The 19,373-nt window shown below is 44.1% G+C and overlaps 1 protein-coding gene across 1 annotated transcript in view; it reads left to right on the top strand.

The window, feature by feature from the left end:
• Positions 1-19,373, top strand: part of LOC131566527 (sphingosine-1-phosphate transporter SPNS2-like) — a 134,504-nt gene that overhangs the window by 23,024 nt on the left and 92,107 nt on the right. The window contains exon 2 of the mRNA XM_058817857.1: positions 13,421-13,486. Coding sequence (XP_058673840.1) covers positions 13,421-13,486 — 66 coding nt within the window. The remainder of the gene's footprint in view (positions 1-13,420; positions 13,487-19,373) is intronic.

Raw genomic sequence — 19,373 nt, 5'->3', positions numbered from 1 at the left:
AGGGCAGTGGAGCTGGGGAAGGGTCTGGAGAGTCAGTCATGTGAGGAATGGCTGAGGGAGCTGGGAAAGGGCTCAGCCTGGAGCAAAGGAGGCTCAGGGGGGACCCTGTAGCTCTGCATAACTCCTGACAGGAGGGGACAGCCAGGGGAAGGTGGGGCTCTGCTCCCAGGGAACAGGGACAGGAGGAGAGGGAGCAGCCTCAAGTTGCACCAGGGGATGTTCAGGTTGGACATGAGGAGGAATTTCCCCATGGAAAAGGTGCTCAGGCATTGGAAGGAGCTGCCAGGGGAGGTGATGGAGTCCCCATCCCTGGAGGTGTCCAAGGAATGTCTGGAGGTGGCACTCAGTGCTCTGGGCTGGCTGACAAGGTGGGGATCAGGTTGGATTCCATGATCTGGGACATCTTTTCCATCCTCAGTGACTCTGGGGTGGCTGGGTGCTCTCAGCAGGCTGGGATGCAGTTTGTGTGGGATGCAGTTTGTGTGGGATGCAGTTTGTGTGGGATGCAGTTTGAGTGGGATGCAGTTTGTTCGGGATGCAGTTTGTGTGGGATGCAGTTTGTGTGGGATGCAGTTTGTGTGGGATGCAGTTTGTGTGGGATGCAGTTTGTGTGGGATGCAGTTTGTGTGGGATGCAGTTTGTGTGGGATGCAGTTTGTGTGGGATGCAGTTTGTGTGGGATGCAGTTTGTCCAGGATGCAGTTTGTCCAGGATGCAGTTTGTGTGGGATGCAGTTTGTCCAGGATGCAGTTTGTCCGGGATGCAGTTTGTCCAGGATGCAGTTTGTGTGAGATGCAGTTTGTGTGGGTGCTCTCAGCAGGCTGGAATGCAGTTTGTGTGGGATGCAGTTTGTGTGGGATGCAGTTTGTGTGGGATGCAGTTTGTGTGGGATGCAGTTTGTCCGGGATGCAGTTTGTCCGGGATGCAGTTTGTCCGGGATGCAGTTTGTGTGAGATGCAGTTTGTGTGGGATGCAGTTTGTGTGGGATGCAGTTTGTGTGGGATGCAGTTTGTGTGGGATGCAGTTTGTGTGGGATGCAGTTTGTGTGGGATGCAGTTTGTGTGGGTGCTCTCAGCAGGCTGCAGGAGGAACAAAGGTTGGTCTCTGGCAGGGGAGGAGGCAGCTCCAGGGGAGAGCAGCCCAGGCTGAGGCTTGGGGAAACTCTTGGGTCTCTCTGGGCTGTGCTGCTCAGTTGGATGTGAGCTCAGATGTGTCACTGTGCCTTTCCCTGTGTCCCTTTTTCCCTTGTTGAAACAGGAAATGATACTAACCTAAATGAGAAATACTTGGTACTTCCTGAGACAAAATCACTGTACAAAAGATGTTTCCATTTGCACAAGTTTTTGTTAAATATCCAATTTTGATATAATTTCCCACTATGACTATGCTCACTGTGGTGTGTTTAGCCACAGGAAATGTTTCCTTTTCTTCAATCCCAGTCTTTCCTTCTGAGTAAACTTTTGGTTCCTTGTTTTGCCTCACAACAGTAAAAACACAGGCCTGTCATATCACAGACAGTGGTTACTGTGAAATCAGACCTTCAATCAAAGGCTTTTATGTCTGCAGTATCAGAAGCTCAGCAGCATTTATCAGCTGCCTACCATCTACAAATAAAATTTGAACATGGAAAGTGATTAAAATGGGTCTGCTTTATCAACAGAGAAATAAAAGCTGGCCTAAATAAGACAGACTCTCCACTAATAACAGCAACAACAATGTTCCTGTCTGGTTTTTATTTGGGATGCACATCTTATAATTAATCTTCCTTCTCCTAATTTCCCTTTCATCTGGGGCTCTTCCAAGCACTTCATGAGAACATAATAACCAAGCCCAACTGTATCTGTGACACACATGATTATTGTTATTATCTTCATTAGGCTAATGCAGACTCTGAAATCCTGCATGATCAAGTAACATGCCCAAGGTTAAATAGTGATGTAGTGTCAGGACTGAGAGCAGAGCAGCCCTGTCTCCTAATTCAGGGTTGAATTCAGGTTTTGCTCTGTCACCTAGGAGGGTGCATCACTGTCCTGTTACCATGGCCCTTCTCATGGAGGTCCTGTGGCAGTGCAGCTTGGCAGAATCAAAAACCTTCCTGTGAAGGGTGTTTTAGCTCCAAAAACCACTGCAACTTGCACTTTGTGCTGTGAGGACTTCCTGGTCTCACTGCAGCCACATGCCCACACCACTGAGTCCTGGCAGGACTGGAGAAGCCCTGACTTCTAAAAAATAACCCATGCTTATTTTAGTGTCCCTGTTCTCATCTGAGTACACACTCTCATGCAGGTATAAGGTTTTATCCACAGATTTTTGCTATATCAGCCATGGACCTATTGTGGAACACAGTAAATTCTTTAGTAGATCATTTTAAGAAGTTAGACCAAGGCATTTAAATATCTCCTGTGATAACTCCAGAGCTGGTTTCTTTTCTCTAACAGTGCTGTGGGTAAGCTGTGGGTTCCTTTACAAGCTTTTGTGCCCTACACAGATCTTTGAATACCTGTGTGCTCTTACTAATTACCTGTACAAAGGCATTTGCTTTGTCAGTGAGATTAATTTAAAGACACTTTGCTTAGAATAACTAATGGACAGGTGGGCACCATACTCAGCTGTGACCTGACACAGCTTGACCAGGACCCAGAATGAAATAAAAACACTCAGTGTGTGTCTGTGGGAGATAAATGCTTGTGAGGAGTGTCACATTGCTTTGTGCTCAGGGAAGGGTGTTTTAATCTGAGGGAGATGTTGGAATGGGCAGTGACAGGAGGCCATTTCCACTCATACATAAATTAAAATACGCCCATGGTTGGAGTCTGCAGTGGCTGCTTTAAACACTTGTGACAGAAAGCTCAGGGTGGTTCCAGGACCCAAACATGGGCAGTGTGCAGGAATGTAGCCCCATTCGGCCTCATCTGTGGGAAAAACATCTCCCCCAGAGCATGTGAGGATGAAACAGGACCTTTTGATTTATTTACATCATGCAGATAATGGGATTCTTGCAGATCAGTGCACTTGTGGTGGGAGACTTCCCAGCTTAATACCAGGATGGAGAGAAGGAAAAGGAGGAAGGGAATGTGTGTTGGGTATGAGAAGCTGCTGTAGGGATGTGCCCTCCAGATCAGGGTGGGTAAGGGGACCCTAAAAGTCCTAATTATGGTGCTCTAGAGAGAAAAGAGGTGGATGAAAGGAAGCACTGTGTTATGGTGGCCCTGGAGCAGCTTTATCCTCCTCTTATGAACACAGGCTGAGAGAGTTGGGCTTGTTCAGCCTGGAGAAGAGCAGGCTCAGGAGGGACCTTAGAGCCCCTTCCAGTGCCTGAAGGGGCTCCAGGAGAGCTGGAGAGGGACTTTGGACAAGGGCCTGGAGTTCCAGGACAAGGGGGAATTGCTTCAAACTGCCATAGGGCAGGGATGGATGGGATATTGTGAAGGAATTCTCCCCTGTGAGGGTGGGCAGGCCCTGGCACGGGTGCCCAGAGCAGCTGTGGCTGCCCCTGGATCCCTGGCAGTGCCCAAGGCCAGCTTGGATGGGGCTTGGAGCAGCCTGGGACAGTGGAAGGTGTCCCTGGCCATGGCAGGGGTTTGGAACAAGATGAGCTTTAACATCCATTCCAACCTAAACCATTCCATGATTCTTTATGCAGGATGACAGATTCATAAACCTACCTGCCATGTTCAGCAGCAGTCTCAGGGGTGTTTAAAGCATGTGTCTAGGAGTAAAAGGCTATTCTGGATTACTAAAGTTAGGGTAAGTATTTTTAGCTGAGTCCAAAAGCTTCTTCATCTGGAATTTTAAACAAGGTTTAAGTTGCTGCTTGAAATGGTGGGGCCTTGGGTTCTTTTACAGATTTCCTTCCTGTTGTCTAAAAAAAGGGTGGCAGCACCAAGTTTGTGTCACAGTTTTATCCAGGTTTTAATCTGTGGAAGAGATGCTATGGACAATTCCAGCTTTTCCTGCTTGTGCACTTAAAGCCTCATGAGATCTAGATCATAGAGGGAGATTTGTGTAGTGGACATTACCATTGCACAGCCACTTGTGAAAATCAGTGTGCAGGAGCACTGAAGGTGCTCTTACACCCCTGGACTGGCATGGAGTTGATGACAAGAGCTCTTTGTTAGCCCAGGACCATGGCAGTGGATGTTTCACTCTTTGACTGAGCAATGTGACAGTCCTGCACTGCAGGAACCTGTCTGGAATGTGCCTGACATTCCCTGATGGGCTGCTTTGCTCCTGGCTGCTGCTTTTCTGCAGATCCCTCTGTACAAGGTGCATCTGGCATCTCCCTTGCATTCTGTAAAACATTCTTTGTGGCAAAAAAGAATAGCAAGCTCCTTACAATTACATACAATATAGCAATGTGCCCTGGACAGCTTGTGATGTTCTGAAATAGCTGCAAGGCACTGCCAAACAGAAGCAAAATGCAAATGAGAGATGAGATGCAGTCACTTGGAAGTATGTCCAATCTGGGTGCACATTTCTACAGATTTGATAGAAATCTTCTTAACTGGAGAAATTAGCTGTCATCTGCTGTAAATCATCAGTCACTAATTAGCCCAGTTCATTCAGTCTCCTGTGTCACAGAAATGTGCAGAGCTGTAGGAGAAAAGGAAGTGGGTAAAAAGTGCTGGAGTGTGGAACTAGAGAACATTGAGGATTTCTTCCTTTCACCTTCACAACCTTGAAATTTACATTTTTTGTCTGATTTTTTTTTTTTTAGTTTAACAGTTTGAATTTAATTTTATTATTGTGAAATTAAATCAATGAGCTCCAGAGACACAGTGGCTTGTACACAGAAGTGCACATAATAGCCCAGGCTCTTTGGTGGGATTTGTGTTCCCAACCTGCCTGAAAACCTCAAATCCAACAGGTGCTGTGTCAGAAGGTGTAACAGAGCAAGTTCTCATGGTCTGTGTGAGTGAGGTGGCAGCAAAGTGGTTGTGCTGGCCTGGACTTGGGTTTAGAACTGTTAACCCCATGCCATGCACACTCTTAGTTCTCAGTTTAGTGCTGTTAAAATATTTGCATGTGCTTTGAGTGGTTCCAAGTGATTAATACCCACCTACTTACTTGATAAGGGAGTATCAAGCATTCAGTAGAATATGGTAATATGCTTCAAATGTATTTGGTTAAAATATTTACTTTTATAAAAGTAAAGGCATCAAACTGATTCTGAGAATAAGAGCCCAATCATTATGTATTGTCTCTGGATCTCATAAATGCCTCTTTCCTTTCTTGATTTTATCTAGTCAGAAAACCATGAGGTTCCAACTGTGAAGTCTATAACCACATCCATACAAAGACAGCAAAAATCTCCAAAATCTCTCCAAAAAAGAGATTCTGTAGATACTTATTTTAATTTCCTTCCAATTTGTGGCTGATGCCAGTTTCCTGACTCATCCTCACCCCGGTGTGGTGATAAGCCAAGTTTTCCAATAAGGAAAACAAGAGAGCAGTGAGTCACTGACTGAATTCATATGCACTTGATTTGCTCTATCATTATCCATACTGGTTTTCTTTATTTTAATTAGTTCATATACAAAGTCTCTGAGATATGTTTCACTGCATGAATTAGCTCAACTTGTTAGTCTTGTCTAAAGATTAGAAAGGCAGAAGACAAGTAGAGCTTCTGGTGGCAGGCCCAATTTTTTCTGCCACAGAGTCCATGAGGAGAATGTGAATTGGGGGAGTATCTGAATTTTCTGAGATTTGAATAATTGAAATAATAACATTATTTTTTGAGGCTCTCCTCTTTGATGTGAAAATCTGGTGAGGCTGCTGCTTAGATCTAAAATGTCCCAAGAGGAGGTTTTTTTCCTCTGGTAAAGATTGTGTTTCATTCTGTGTTTGCATGAGATAAAAACCTCCAGAAACTGGGTCTAAACTGAGTCCTGAGCTAGAGATGCTGGGTGTGGGAGAAAGCCTGAAAGTTAATGGTTCCTATCCTTTCAGATGACTAATATAAAACCTCAGCTACTACTTCAGTTTCTGTTGGTTTTTCAGATTTGCAAGAGCTTCTGATTTTTCCCATTCCACAGAAAGGAACTGTTCCAAGTCTCAATGAATAAGTTTGGTTTTAAGTTCAGGTCTAGGTGCCAATTCATTTTAGTCTGTCCTTTGAGCCAAATCCTGTCACTTATCTCTAATTGAAGTCTTCCCTTGGCTTGTGGGAGCTGCCAGGCTGATTATATAGGCTAGGCAGGAGTCTGCAAGTGAGATGAGGCAGGGGTGAGATGAGGGATCTTGCAGGGAGCTGTGTCCCAGCTGGAGAGGACAGGGAAGTGACACCGTGAGCTTCTCCTCACATCTGGCCCATGTCATTTTCAAGTCTTACTGCTGAGAGCTTTTGTTGAAATGGGTCATAAATGGAAAATGTTCCACGTTTTGGAAATTATTTAAGCTCTTTGTTTCATGCTGGCCAAGTATCCCATGTTCCCTATTTGACAAGGACATCCTTCCCAGCCATAGTCCTGGGAACAGACATACACTGTAATTAAGGAGATGAAGGATTTGATTAGGGTGTGGGTTTACCAATGAGGCACCCAGCATTTGGCAGCCATGGTTACATTCAAACTCCTATTTGTTTTGTTTTGGTTTTTTTTTAGTCCCAACAAGACTGGCTGTCCTGTGCTGCCTTCCCCAGACGCCCTGACCCTGTGGTAATTATGCCTTGTGCTAATCGATTCTACACCTGATGAACTTTTTTTATCTCCTCCCAGTCTCCCAGGCAATTTTGTGCTCAGACTTTGCATACCACATTACAGTGGAGCTTGAGCTGTGTTAGAGAAACCATCATTTATTACTGCCAGAGCAAGAAGTTGCTTTTTTAATATACTTCTTCTCCATGTTCTTCATTAATCACATTCCTTATTTTTTTTTCCCTGATGCTTAATTACTTGTTACATGCTATGCAGGTAAGCCAGTAGTAGCCTTTGGGAATGAATGAATAAATGAATAGCTCAGATACTTCCCTGCTGATACTATAATAATGGCAAAAACAATGAATGGAAAAGGTGGGTGTGACAGGTGGTGTGAGTCTCTGAGGATAACTCAGGTTTTCATTCAGAATAGCAATGTCACCTCAGACAGGCATTTCTATTTCATTTCCCAGGTAGTAGTGTGTGCTTTGCAGAGCTCACAGCACCTGTCCTTCCAAAAACCCACTGCAAATGCTGCTTGGAGTGAGCAGCAATTCCTCTGCTGTGTCCTGACAGTCCAAAACCATCATCTGAGACAAGGCTCCACTCATCACCTTCTGCAGCTGTGGGAGGCTCTCAGTGCCTGTGAGCTCTCACACTTCTCTGGGGTTTTGTTAGGAAATGGCTGGAGCTTTCTCAGGAGAGGTTTATGCTGCAAATCAGGAAAACCTTCTTCCCCCAGAGGGAGCTGGCACTGCCCAGGCTCCCCAGGGAATGGGCACAGCCCTGAGGCTGCCAGAGCTCCAGGAGAGTTAGGACAGAGCTCCCAGGGATGCCCAGGGTGGGGCTGTTGGGTGTCTGTGCAGGGCCAGGGGCTGGATTGGATAATCCCTGTGGGTTCCTTCCAGCTCAGGGTATTCTCTGATTCTCTTCTGTGATTTTTAAGCAGCTGTTTCATGTCCTGTGAATGACATCAGGATCCTGGCTCACTCTGATCTTCAGCTCAAGCTGCTGTGATTGTCTCTTCCCAGCACTCTGTTCTATTACTCAGGGAAACCCCTTCCAAAGGACGCTGCTGTGGGTGTTGGCAGTTGCTTTTCTGTGCTTTCTAGGTCACAAGTTTCATGCATTCCAGTGTGAGCAGATCTTAGGAAACCCTTGTTTTGATTTGTCTAATTGCTGGGTTTGTTTTGTTTGTTTCTTTTTAATCCTGCAGCATTATTTCGAAACCAAAGACTGTTTCACCAGTGTGTATTGTCATGTCATGCAACAGTGGAAACTAGTTTTGCAGAATGAAACTTGGTGTTTATATCCTAAGGAAGCTCCTGTCAATGTTTTCAAGCCAGATGTCACCAGGCATTTATCAGTACTTGAAGAGCAGGCAGGGAATGCTTTCATGGCAATCCAAAGAAGGTAATACTGCATTTATATTCTAGACATGCTAGTTCTGGCAGCAGTGGGAATTTATCTTGAGGTACAAATATCAGTAGGGCTACCACGGTGGTTTTCTGCAGCTGAATATTTAAATAGGACTCAAATTGTGACGCTGGTGTTTAATAGCTGGTGGGTGGCTGAGCTGAGGCAGCTCGTTTGAAGCTCAGGGATCAGTGTGTGAACTGCTGCTGCACCTTGGGCTTGCAGAGAAGATACAATCACAGAGACTTCAGAATAAACTTCTCTCCACCTAATCTCTTCACATGTCTCTAAAGAGACAGGTGTGTTGCACCACTCCTCTGCCTCCTTAATGCTTTATTTGAAGGAGGTTGAATATGGCTGCAGGCATGAGGAAGAGCCTGATGGGAGGAAGGTGGTTTGTGTCTTTAATTGATAAAAGGCCAGGGCTTGGCTATCCCTCTGAGGAAGGTCCTGGAAGTACCAGGGACCACAGTCTGGGAAGAAAATGCCTTTGTAAGGAAGAGAGGTGGGCAGCAAGAGGTAATAGAAGAAACACAATTGTCAGTACAGAGTCTGCACTGGCTCTCAGGGAGTTGAGAGTGTGAATCTGGGTTCCCTAAAGAGAGGTCCAGACCTGCAGTGGGGCAGGAGGGAGGGTGCTAGGGGAACACATCCTGTATCCTGAGGAAAACCATGTGCTTGTTCCTTTCAAGCACCATCCTTTTTCCCCCATTCAAAAGTACCTTTAAAAATGAAATGCTATCTTAAGTAAGTAGTTATGCTGGCCAGTGGTGTTGCAGCACACACAGAGTATTTAAAAATGTGAGCTGCAAATCTGTGCCTTTACTTCTGTAGCTCTGCACTCTGTGCACGGCCCAACTCTACATTTTGCACCTGCCTTGGAAGCAATTTGAAAGCAAATCATGATGTTTTGTTTTGGTGATTGGAAAATGGGGCTGTCCCAGGGAAGCTCTAATGTGTTTTTTGCTTTGAAATTGTCATTTCACCATTTAGCTAATGGACTCTGTTTCTGATCATGGCAATGTATACAGGCAGCAGTATTTGGTGAAGAGCCCATGTAGAATCCTGCAGCTTTTGATTTGTTGTAGCTCAGATCAGAGACACAAAACCTATTTAGGCAAGCCTCATGCCTCATCTGGACCACCTACCTCCCTGTTTGAGGTGTGAACTGCTCACTTCCAGGAATATTTGGCTTTCCCAAAGTATTTCCCCTAAAACAGAGATAACCTGGGCCATTAAATGTGGATTTGCATTCCAAAAGCACATCAGAATCAGGTCTTTTACAATCACTGATTGTGAAATGATCAGTAAATATATCAGCAGTACCCTAGAAACCTTCTGACCCTGTGAGTGATGAGGTCAGGCATGTCCCTCCCTATCCGTAGCACTCCATGACCTTTTATCCTCCAAATTGGTCCTCAAAGTCCTCTTCATGCCCAGTGCTCACAAAAGTCTGACAGCTGCCTTGGTTCTGTAGGTTCTTAGACATCAGGCCTGGTAAAAGTGCCCTGGAGATGGCTGCAGTAACCAGTCTGTGCTCTTCTGTCTGGGCTCTCAGTAACTCCTGTCCCTGTGCCCATCTTGATCAGCACTGCTTGGCCGGGTGCTGCCTGTGTTTCATCTCATTGAGTTCCAAATCTACATCAGCATTAACAGTGTCTGCTTCAGCTGCTGAGATGCTCTGGGAGATTGGCACCACGTTTCCTGTATGTTTGCTCAGCCCTGAAAACACAGAATGTGCCTAAGAAATAAAAGGTGGGAGAGCACAAGGTGCTGTGTAATCATAGAGCCATCCCAAATGGCCAGCAGCCCTCCAGAGAGGCTCTCAGGAAGGCTGGTGCCTGCTGGCTGCTCTTGGCTATTTTGAGATCCTCCTGGGTCATAGGTATGAGCTTTAATCCCAGAAAGACCTTGCCAGCCATGTGTGGTGTTTTCACCTCTTGGGTTGCATCAGGTGCTGTGAGACACAGCCCTGCAAGCAATGTGGTCATTGTCTGCAGCCTGGCTCCAGCTCTCTCCCTTCCCCTCATCTAGAGCAGAAGGGAAAGTCAAAAGCTCTATCATTTTCCTGTATTCTCCCCTGGTCTATCATTGCTTAATTGTATCCCTAAATGTTATTAAATTCTGGGGTGAGTCATTGCCACGGTGAGGTGCAAACAAAGCTGAGTGAATTCAGGAGAGGAGGAGTGGCTGAGCAGGAAAACTCCCACAGCAGACAGCTACTATCACTTCACAGGTGTGTTGCATCATCTGCCCACTGTTGCCTCTAATTTAATGCTCTAAACCCAAATCAAAACACCTGTAGTCCAAAGAGAATGTAAAATGACTTGGAGTAGGAAATCCATGTAATTTAGACATGCAGATCTCTCTTAATCCTCTGAGACCTTCTTCCAAGGTCACACAGGACTTATAATTGTGGTTCTGCATTGTCCTGTTGCATTGACTCTCCACAGAACCTGCTTTCCACCACCAGGATAAAATTGTAGGATTAATCCAAGTGTCTGCATGTCTGTGTCCAAAATGTATTTAATTTATGGCTACAAGAGTTCAAGCTTTTAAAACTCATTAAGGTCTGTAGGATGGCAAAACCACTGTCACTGGACAAATAATTTGTCACAAACTGGAAACTCTCCTCTGCTTTTTTGTATAGTATATTATAATCCCCTCTTCTTTCTGTTCTGGTTTTTCATGCAAATCCACAAAAGTCTGTTTTCCATCACATCCCAGGCTCCTGCTTCTCATACTTTTAGAAGTTTAATGTGCCTCTTTGGCATTCTGTCATGGCTGGGAATATGTTGCTGAAGGTGGGAGAGCCACCTTTCAGGGTGCTGGGTGGATCTCCTGACATGTGAGTGTATTCCCTCATGGAATATATTCCATCTAGTCCAGCCCCCTGCTCAGCTGCAAGCAGTGAGTAGGATATTTCATTTCTGTGCAGCACAACTGAGTGATGATAGGAGAGCATGGGAAAATATTGTCCTTGGCATTTCCTCTCTTCTTCCACATTGTTCTTGGGGATGTTGATGAGTTCATTGTCCCTAAAATTGGGGATGATGCCCAGGAGATGTTTTGACTTGTTGAGCTTTGCCTGATGTGGCAGTCTGGGACCGAGCAGTACTGGAGCACAAAGTGCTCAGAGCTGGTTAAGATCAGTGAGGTTTCTAAGTTGGGTGGCTTGAGAAACATTTTTTTTTGTAGAAGGGTAGAACACCAAGGGGAGCAGGCAGGTAAGTCAGCTACACCACTGAGGGGTTTGCTAGGCAAATGCAAATTTATTTTTGCTCATCAGTTGCTGCCTGGATAATGATATCTCAGTTGTTAATGGAACAAACTAGGGGAGCACAGTCAAGAAATGCCAGGGCACTTTGTAAATGGAGTTAAATCTGCCAGCCAAGAAAAAGCAAAGAGATTCCTACTACAAATTGAAATTGTAGTAGACAGCAATGTTCCAAAGGAAAAGAGAGGCCAGGGGAACACTGTGTCAGGATGGATGTAATCAGGCACTTAATCCTTCAGAAAAGTATAGAATCACAGAATAATTAGGTCAGAAGTGACCTCTGGAGATCATCTAATCCAAGCCCCCTGCTGAAAGCAGGGTCAGCTAGAGCAGGTTGCACAGGAGTGTGTCCTGTTGGGTTTTTGTTATCTCCAGGGATGGGGAGCCCACAACCTCTCTGAACATCCAAGCTTGACCTCCCTGGCAGTAAAAATTCATTTCCTTGTTTTTAAATGGACTTTGCCAGGTTTCAGTTGTTGCCCTTTGCCTCTTTAACTGGGCACCAGTGTGAGGAGTCTGGCTTTGCATCTCCCCACATTTATCAGTAATGACATACATTAGTTAGGTTCACACCCTTCCCCACCCTCAGCCCTCTTGTTTGGGGCTAAACAGTCTGATGAGAGAATGGGGAAGTGGGAGGTGTTGCAGGAGGTTGAACTAATGTTTCTGGGCAGATATGGAGGCCTAAATCCCACCTGAATGCTGTCCTGAGTAAATAGTGATATACAAATAGTACAGAATAGCTCAAATGAGCTTTCTTCCTTTTTCTTTCCTTCTCTCCATCTTCTTTTCCTTTAGTGTCTTTAATTTATGACTGTTCCCTTGGCATTGTCCCAGATGTCTTCTGGGAATGGTTATCTCTGGGTCTTTTATCTCCTTGTGTTTGTCATTTAGTGTGATCTTGGCAGTCCCAAAAGCTGGGACATTTATGGTGAGTGATTCAGGTTGGTGTTCAGCTGATTTCTGTAACCTGCAGAGATGAGAAGAATGACTTTGGATAAAGCCTTGGATGAGAATCTGAGCTGGAGGTGAACTTCTGTGGATGTCCAGTGTGGTTAGAGAATGGTTTTCTTCTTTTTAGAAAAGAAACTTGCATAACTCAGGTTTGGGGAAGACAGCAGTCAAAACAAGGAAGCCCCAGATCTAAAGAGAGCAACAGCCTCAATTCCAGACCCAGGAAGTCAGATGCTGGTTATTTGGACCACTGACAAATATTCAGGCCTATGGATTTGCATCTGAGACCACTGGACCATGGAGAGCTTGGCAAACCTGTGTGCCCCCAAATGAGCTATTGAAGCTCTGCTCTGGGTTTTCATCTTGGTTTGTTGGTTACAAAAACATGGCTGTCCCATACACCTGATGTTACATGTGTGAAAGTGTTTGGTACAAAAATGTTAAGTCCAGTTGAATGTGTAAATACTTCAAAACCTGCTAATTTTGCATGTGCCAATTAATTTATTGGGGTTCAAGGAAGGCAGAAGATTTGGTTTGGTTCTGCTTGTAGGTGCTTTAAATCGGAGCATCTGGTCACTTACCCACCTTTACTAAGGTATTTTAAATGTATTTGTTATATTTGCTTTGAAAGTAGGAACTCCCCAGAACTAGTTAAATATGAAATCTTTCATCATTGCTATCAATCTGTCATATCTCCTCCCAGCAGAGATTTGTTAAAACTTGTCTTGGATTCAATCAGTCTTGTCAAACCATTAGAAGCACCTTAGGTGCAGAATCAGTTTCCCTGTATTTCTGTGAAATAACAGAAGTAAGAGGTCTGGATTATGAAAAAAAAAAAAAAAAAACCACCCAAAAAGAAAAGTCTGATCTTATTTAAGTAGAAAGAAAAGACCAGTTTCCATTCATGAGGATTTAATTCCCAGGCTCATTGTGTGATATTGCATCTGCCCACCCCTGCTTTTATTGTAGCAGCCCAAAATTACTGTGAGTGCATGTGTAGGGAAAAAAAAAAAGTACAACCTTTAGAAGTTATGTGTTTAAACTGGAATTTGAAGCTCTGCTGATGCATCACAAAAGGTCTGAGTTGAATGCTTGTCAAAGGCTGAAGGCACTGAGCATATTCTCTGTTTTCCTTGTAGGTGTGTTACTGGACATCCAGCAGCACTTTGGAGTCAAAGACAGCGGGGCTGGCTTGCTGCAGACAGGTAAGAAAGTGTTTCATCTCTCCCTGCTCTTTCTAACATTCTATTTGTCTGATGCTTACAGATTTCTTCATTCTGATGCATGGGCATATTGATTGTGAAATATGCTCTTAGAAAGGTGAATAAATACACTCCTACTGGGGAGCTAAATGAACATGAGGGGGTTTTTTTGGCCTTGATTTGCTGTTGGGCAGGAGGTATGGTCTCAGAATGACTTGAGTGTACAATGGACCAATAATTATTTTATTTATAAGAACTAAATTCAGACAGGAGATGGTACCTTCCCCTAGATCAGAAAACCAACACCAGGATCCTGTTCACTTCTTTAGTTGGTAATAAGTATGATGTATTTTGCCCTTCAAGTGCTTGACAGAGAATCTGCTGAATGGACAGTCCCTGGGAGCATGGTGTGGCATGAAAATGTAAAACTCACTGGGGCAAGAACCCAAGCATGAAAGCTGTAGGCAAGGCTAACAACCACTGCATCCATGAGAACTCATGGATGAACAAGAGCCCTGGAATTCTGCTGCTAGCTTCCAGCATTTCTCTTGTTGTGTAAGGAAGGATCATTGCAGCTCTGATGTCCTTTTAATGGAGCAGGCATTTTCATGTCTCAGACATCCTTAGGCAGAGCTGAACAAGCCCAGGAGAATCCCAGCTTCTGTGGCCTCTGTCCTGAGGGGTTTAGAGGGGGGTCTGTATCAGTGAGCTGCACAGGGTGACACTGAGTGCCAGTCTCATGCACACACCACAGCATATTTGATCCTCGAGGAGAGTGGAAAGGAGTAGCAGGATTTGTAAGAACTGCAGGGTTTTAAGAAAACAGTCTGCTTTGAAAAGCTCCTGCAGAAGTATTAATTAGAGTCACGGATTTGTGGTGCTGTAGCTGTCTTGTCACTGTCATCTGTCTGAGGGAGCCATGCTGGAACAATTATATCTCTGAAAAAGTGAGAATTCTGTTAGGCTTTGAAATAGTGTGCCAGCATGACATGTTTTCCTATGCTATCATGGTGGGTACCCAACACCTGTCAGGAGCTTGTCTGTGAAATTGTGGCCAACACTGAATTGTAGAAAATCATTCATTCTTTATGATCTCACTAAAGGTGAGACTGTTCTGGAACTCCATCAATTGGTCTTTGATTTCAAATGATGTGAACTGCAATATCCCCTCCTTTTTTATTTCCTGCAGCCAGTGGCACAGCAGGTTCCTCATTTGTGGTTGTAGTTCTTGGTAATGTAATGCAAACAATTAATAACAATTTGTATTAAATGTTTTAAAAATGCTGTCCTTGTGGGACAGCAGAGTTCAGCTCTTCTGATGTGAGCAGCATGTGTCCAGAACAGAAGGTTTCAGCTTTACAAGTGTCACTGATTATACAAAGCATCAATCAGTTATGCCCAAAATGGCACTGCCTGTCTGTCACACTCTTTTCTACAGCAATTATTTGTATTTATTTATTGTACTCAGGGGAACAGGTCCTCAGTGTATCATTAGACAAAAAGTGCTTTCAAGAAAATATTCTGGTGGAAAAGGACACTTGCCAAAGCATGTATTTAATCTCCATTCACTTCAGTGGATGAAATCCTTCTGAAGATTATTCATTGACAGCAAGTAAAAGCTAACTTCAGCAGGATATTCATTTGTTAATTGCAAGATATGTTATTTGTTTCTCTGGTAAACACACAGCATATCTGAAAACAGCATCACTGGGATAGTGCAGAGTTTCTCTTGAGTGTGTCAAGTTTTCTGACAGGTAATTGTTGCTTTTAGAAAAGCAGTGTTTTCTCTTGGGTTTATTTTGCTGATCTGAAAACTGAGGACTTGATTTTGCTTCTGCAGTATAGATAATGATGTACTAATCACAGTGCTATCAGAGGAAAAGAGTGCTCAGAAAATAAAACCATTTCATGTAAATAAGGATAGGGACATGTAACTGAAGGCTTATCAAATCTACTCCTCCAGCTTACCAAGTTTCTGTGTTGGCAGGTGGCCCACGGCCCAGGTATCTTAATCCTGCTTAAATAAAAGATACTACCCTAAACCACCACAAACATTGCTTGTAATCTTTTGTCTTTTCTCTAAACCAGACTCCTCAATGTTAAAGTCAGGGGAAATGGTGCAGTGTAGGAGCACCTGCCCAGGGTTGCAGAAGAAGCCTGGAGCAAAGCTGGAGCCAGGCCAGGTGTCTCCCACTCTTCTGCCCTAACCCTGAACAGTTCCTCTGCCAGCAGACACAAATATTGTTTGCTTCCCATGAGATGGTCCTGCTAACTAATGGAGTGATGTGAGACCAAAGACTGCTCATCCTGATTATGTCCTCTGAATAAAGAGTGGATTAGTCCTCAGGTTGTTAATCCTGCATCTAAATCAGTCCTAAATTAATTTACAATGTTAATGAAGGGGAGCGCGAAATGTCTATATGCAGTTCATATCACTCACCAAAAAGGCAATAAAATAAAAAACTTCTAAAATTTTTAAAAGCCTTTTAACTGAGAAACAAGGTTGCACAAATTTTTAGGAGGAAATGGATCTGAAAATCCAAACAGAAAGCGGGGAAAAGAAATGCCCCAAGGATAATGTTTGACCCTGTGTTCATCCCACACCCCACTGTTGGCAGGCACAGCTGATCTGGTATCTCTCTCCCTCTGATCACTTCCAAACCAGTCCATATTCTCAGCTTCTGATGCTCTCTGGAAAGCAAAGGTGACGTGTTACTTAGGAATTGCAAGCACAAATAGAGTTTTTGTCTTCATTTATATTAATCCTGACATACAAGCTGCTCTTTAACCAAGAGAAAATGTAAACTGGTTATAGAGACACTGTAATTCTCTGTACAGAAAAATCACAGGACAATCCAGCCTCATGCATAATGGAAAGAAGCAGACCATGGTCTGCTCTACAGCAAGCGTCCTGTGACAGCAGAGGACACACTGACAGATGGAGCACAACTGCTGCTTGCTCAGTAGCATTCTAGAGTGGCACACATAAAACTGGTGATCTGAGCTTCACTTATCTCCAAATGATGCTGTAACTGTGTGCTGATCTTCCCTTTTACAGCACTACATATGCAGTTGTGTAAATATTGGTTTAGCTGACCCTCCCACAGCTCTGCATCCAAGCTTTCCTGTGCATTTCAGTTCTCACTGGCTTCTTTTCCCAGCCAGAGAAAGGATAAACCTGGCTGAACTCAGAAGGTGGTAGAGCATCTCTGTGCCTAACTGAGCTGTACAGCTGTAGCCAGTCAATACCTTTATAAACCAAACCATACAAAAAGTCTTTTCTATGTGTGGAGTTCGGTAGGAGCAGCTACAGAACTACAGGCCACTAGGAACACAGAGACTAAGGAGGTGGACAACTGGACTTGTACTGCTCCAGCTGGATTTTAAACTGCTTCAAAATAGTGTTATCCTTCCATATACACTATACCATGGGAGTAATGCCCCAGTGCTGTGCTCTGGTTTTCACTAGATTATTTTCTCTTCCTTCTACAATTTTTGTGCTTTATTGCTCTGTCTGCTCTCTCTGCCCTTGAATTTATTTTGCTTTTGTGTCTCTTGCCAGAGTCTCTGTAGCACACAAGAGCTCTAATAATAGCAGTGGTTGGCTCATGATAGAGTTTGTTGTCCAAAGATCTCAGGATGTTTTATATCAGGAAGGCTTGTAAGGCTGGGCCTTGTAGATGGGGAAACCAAGAAAAGCCAAATGGGAAAAATTACCTGCCCAAAGTAGCACAGCAGAGCCAGGATGAGAACTACAGTCTAGTTCCTGAACATGCAGCATTACTGTTATTAATTAATTAATTAATATATGAATTAATGAATATATAATAATTAATTAATAATTAATATTTAGACCCAGAGATTTGGTCCTTGTTACTGGGCACCTGAATCCTCCAACCAGCTCCAGCTCAGGAACTTCTGCAGGTGGAAACTGAGATGTATCAAATGGAGGTTATTGCAAGGATTCCATGGAAATCCATGGAAATTCCATGCAGAAGGGGGAAAGTCTCTGTCTTCAGGAATAGCATAGAGATGTCAGTAGAGGAAACCCTGGCAGGCAGGAGTGTGCAGTGTAAGGTCACAAGCCAGGAAATGGAAGGAGGTGAGAGGTCAGCAAGGACTCATGAAAGGTGAATAATCACAGATAACTGGGGCTCTGAAGAAGCTTATCTTTCCTCATGTGCACAGGGATGGGCATTCCCCCAGATGCCTTTCAGCCCCTGATTTCCCAGAAAGCCAACCAATGCCAGGTACTCTTTCATAAATCTTATTGTGAGCTCACTTTTCCTGTAAGGGTCAATTCCAGCTACAATCTCTGTTCATTTGAAAAGGGAAACTTTTATCTACCTGTGTTGCCCTACTTCTTGAGCTGACATAGAGTAACCTTTCAGTAGGTTACAACCTCACAAATACACAATCAGCTCTCTTGTGCTGTGATTGTTCCCACCAAGCTATAAACACATGCACTGAGAATGGGTCTTGACACAGTGGATGCAGCACAATGGTGGGATAAATCAGACTTGATGAAATTCACTTCCCTTTGACTCCCATCTTCTTGTCATTGGCTTATGGTGGCAGCTGTACCTCTCTAACATTTTTATTTATTCCATGCAGAAACAATATTCTCCAGGTGCTACCCCTGAATATGTGCATTTTACATGAGCTGCAGGTGCTGCTTGATTCTTTTCTACCATCTGCTTCTCCCTAAATGGACACTTTCTCCTCAGCTGTGCTCTGCAGAACTGGACTCCATCTTCACATTTTGCTTCCTACTCCACCACTTAACTCCTCTTCTTGCTAGAACAGAGAAAATCATCATCTAAACACTTTCTGTTTTCTATTTCAAGTTCATGGGCTTTCCTTTGGGGTGAATGGCTTCCTGCACCTGAGCACTTCCCAAGGAGGTGGTTCCTCAGGTGTGCAAGCCAGGAGGTGAGATAGAATGCTTACAGAATACTTTGTGCTTGCTCTTCTTATGACTGCAAATGGTTTGGTCCACCATGTCCCACCCTGCTTCCAACAACACTAAGAATTCTTAAATCCAGGTTACTTCTCTGGCAGTCTAGTGCTCAAAGTGGGAGGACAAGGTGGAGCTCTCTTTCTGCCAGGAGATCCTCCAAACCCTTTCAACAATGAGCAAAACCTTTCTCCCCATTTCCCCCTCCATCCCTGACTTTGTGTCCTTTTCTCTGAAATTTTTCCACCTTCTGTAGGATTCTGCTGATGTAGGGATTAAGCAAGGTCAGTTTAAGCAATGAAGAGGAGAAAGCAGGGCACTTTCAATATGCCTTGATTAATGTTGTGACAAGGGTTGGTCTTATTTCACTGGAGTGAGTTGACAAAGTTCAGAACTTGATTTCCTACCTACATCCTTTACAAGTTCAGTCTTTTTTTCCTGTGTGCTAGAACAGTCTGATTTCCTGAGAAGTCATGGCATTTTGAGTGTCTGATTCATGAAAGCACTTAAACCCATTTGAAAATGCCTCTGCAATCAAGGAGGAGAGTATTGTCCTGAATCAGTGAGCAGGTTGGAGGCAAACGTGTTTATGCCCTGGCCCAGTGCCCAAGCACCAAGGACTGAAGTATAAAAATGCCATTTACAGCCTGTGTTCTCACTGGACTGCCCTGGATTGCAAAGTAAATCTTCTTTGGGGGGGATGAAATGGTCAGGGTGGGAAGGGAAGGTGTCCTTGCTTCCTGCTGAGAGGAGGGAAGTGCTCCAGCTGCTGTTGTATTTTATCTTTCTGCTGTTTGTGTCAGCAAGTGAGTGCAGGCCACTAGAGCAGGGAAAATCTCCAGACTGCCTCATCTTCATTAATATCTTCACATTAATATCTTCACTTTATGATAATGCAGGGCCAGTAGCACAAGATAACAATTCATTCCCCCA

Source organism: Ammospiza caudacuta, chromosome 20 (assembly GCF_027887145.1).
Source record: "Ammospiza caudacuta isolate bAmmCau1 chromosome 20, bAmmCau1.pri, whole genome shotgun sequence".
NCBI classification, from domain to species: Eukaryota; Metazoa; Chordata; class Aves; order Passeriformes; family Passerellidae; genus Ammospiza; species Ammospiza caudacuta.
Note: the sequence above shows the minus strand (reverse complement) of the source record. Positions and strands in the feature narration are given on the sequence as shown.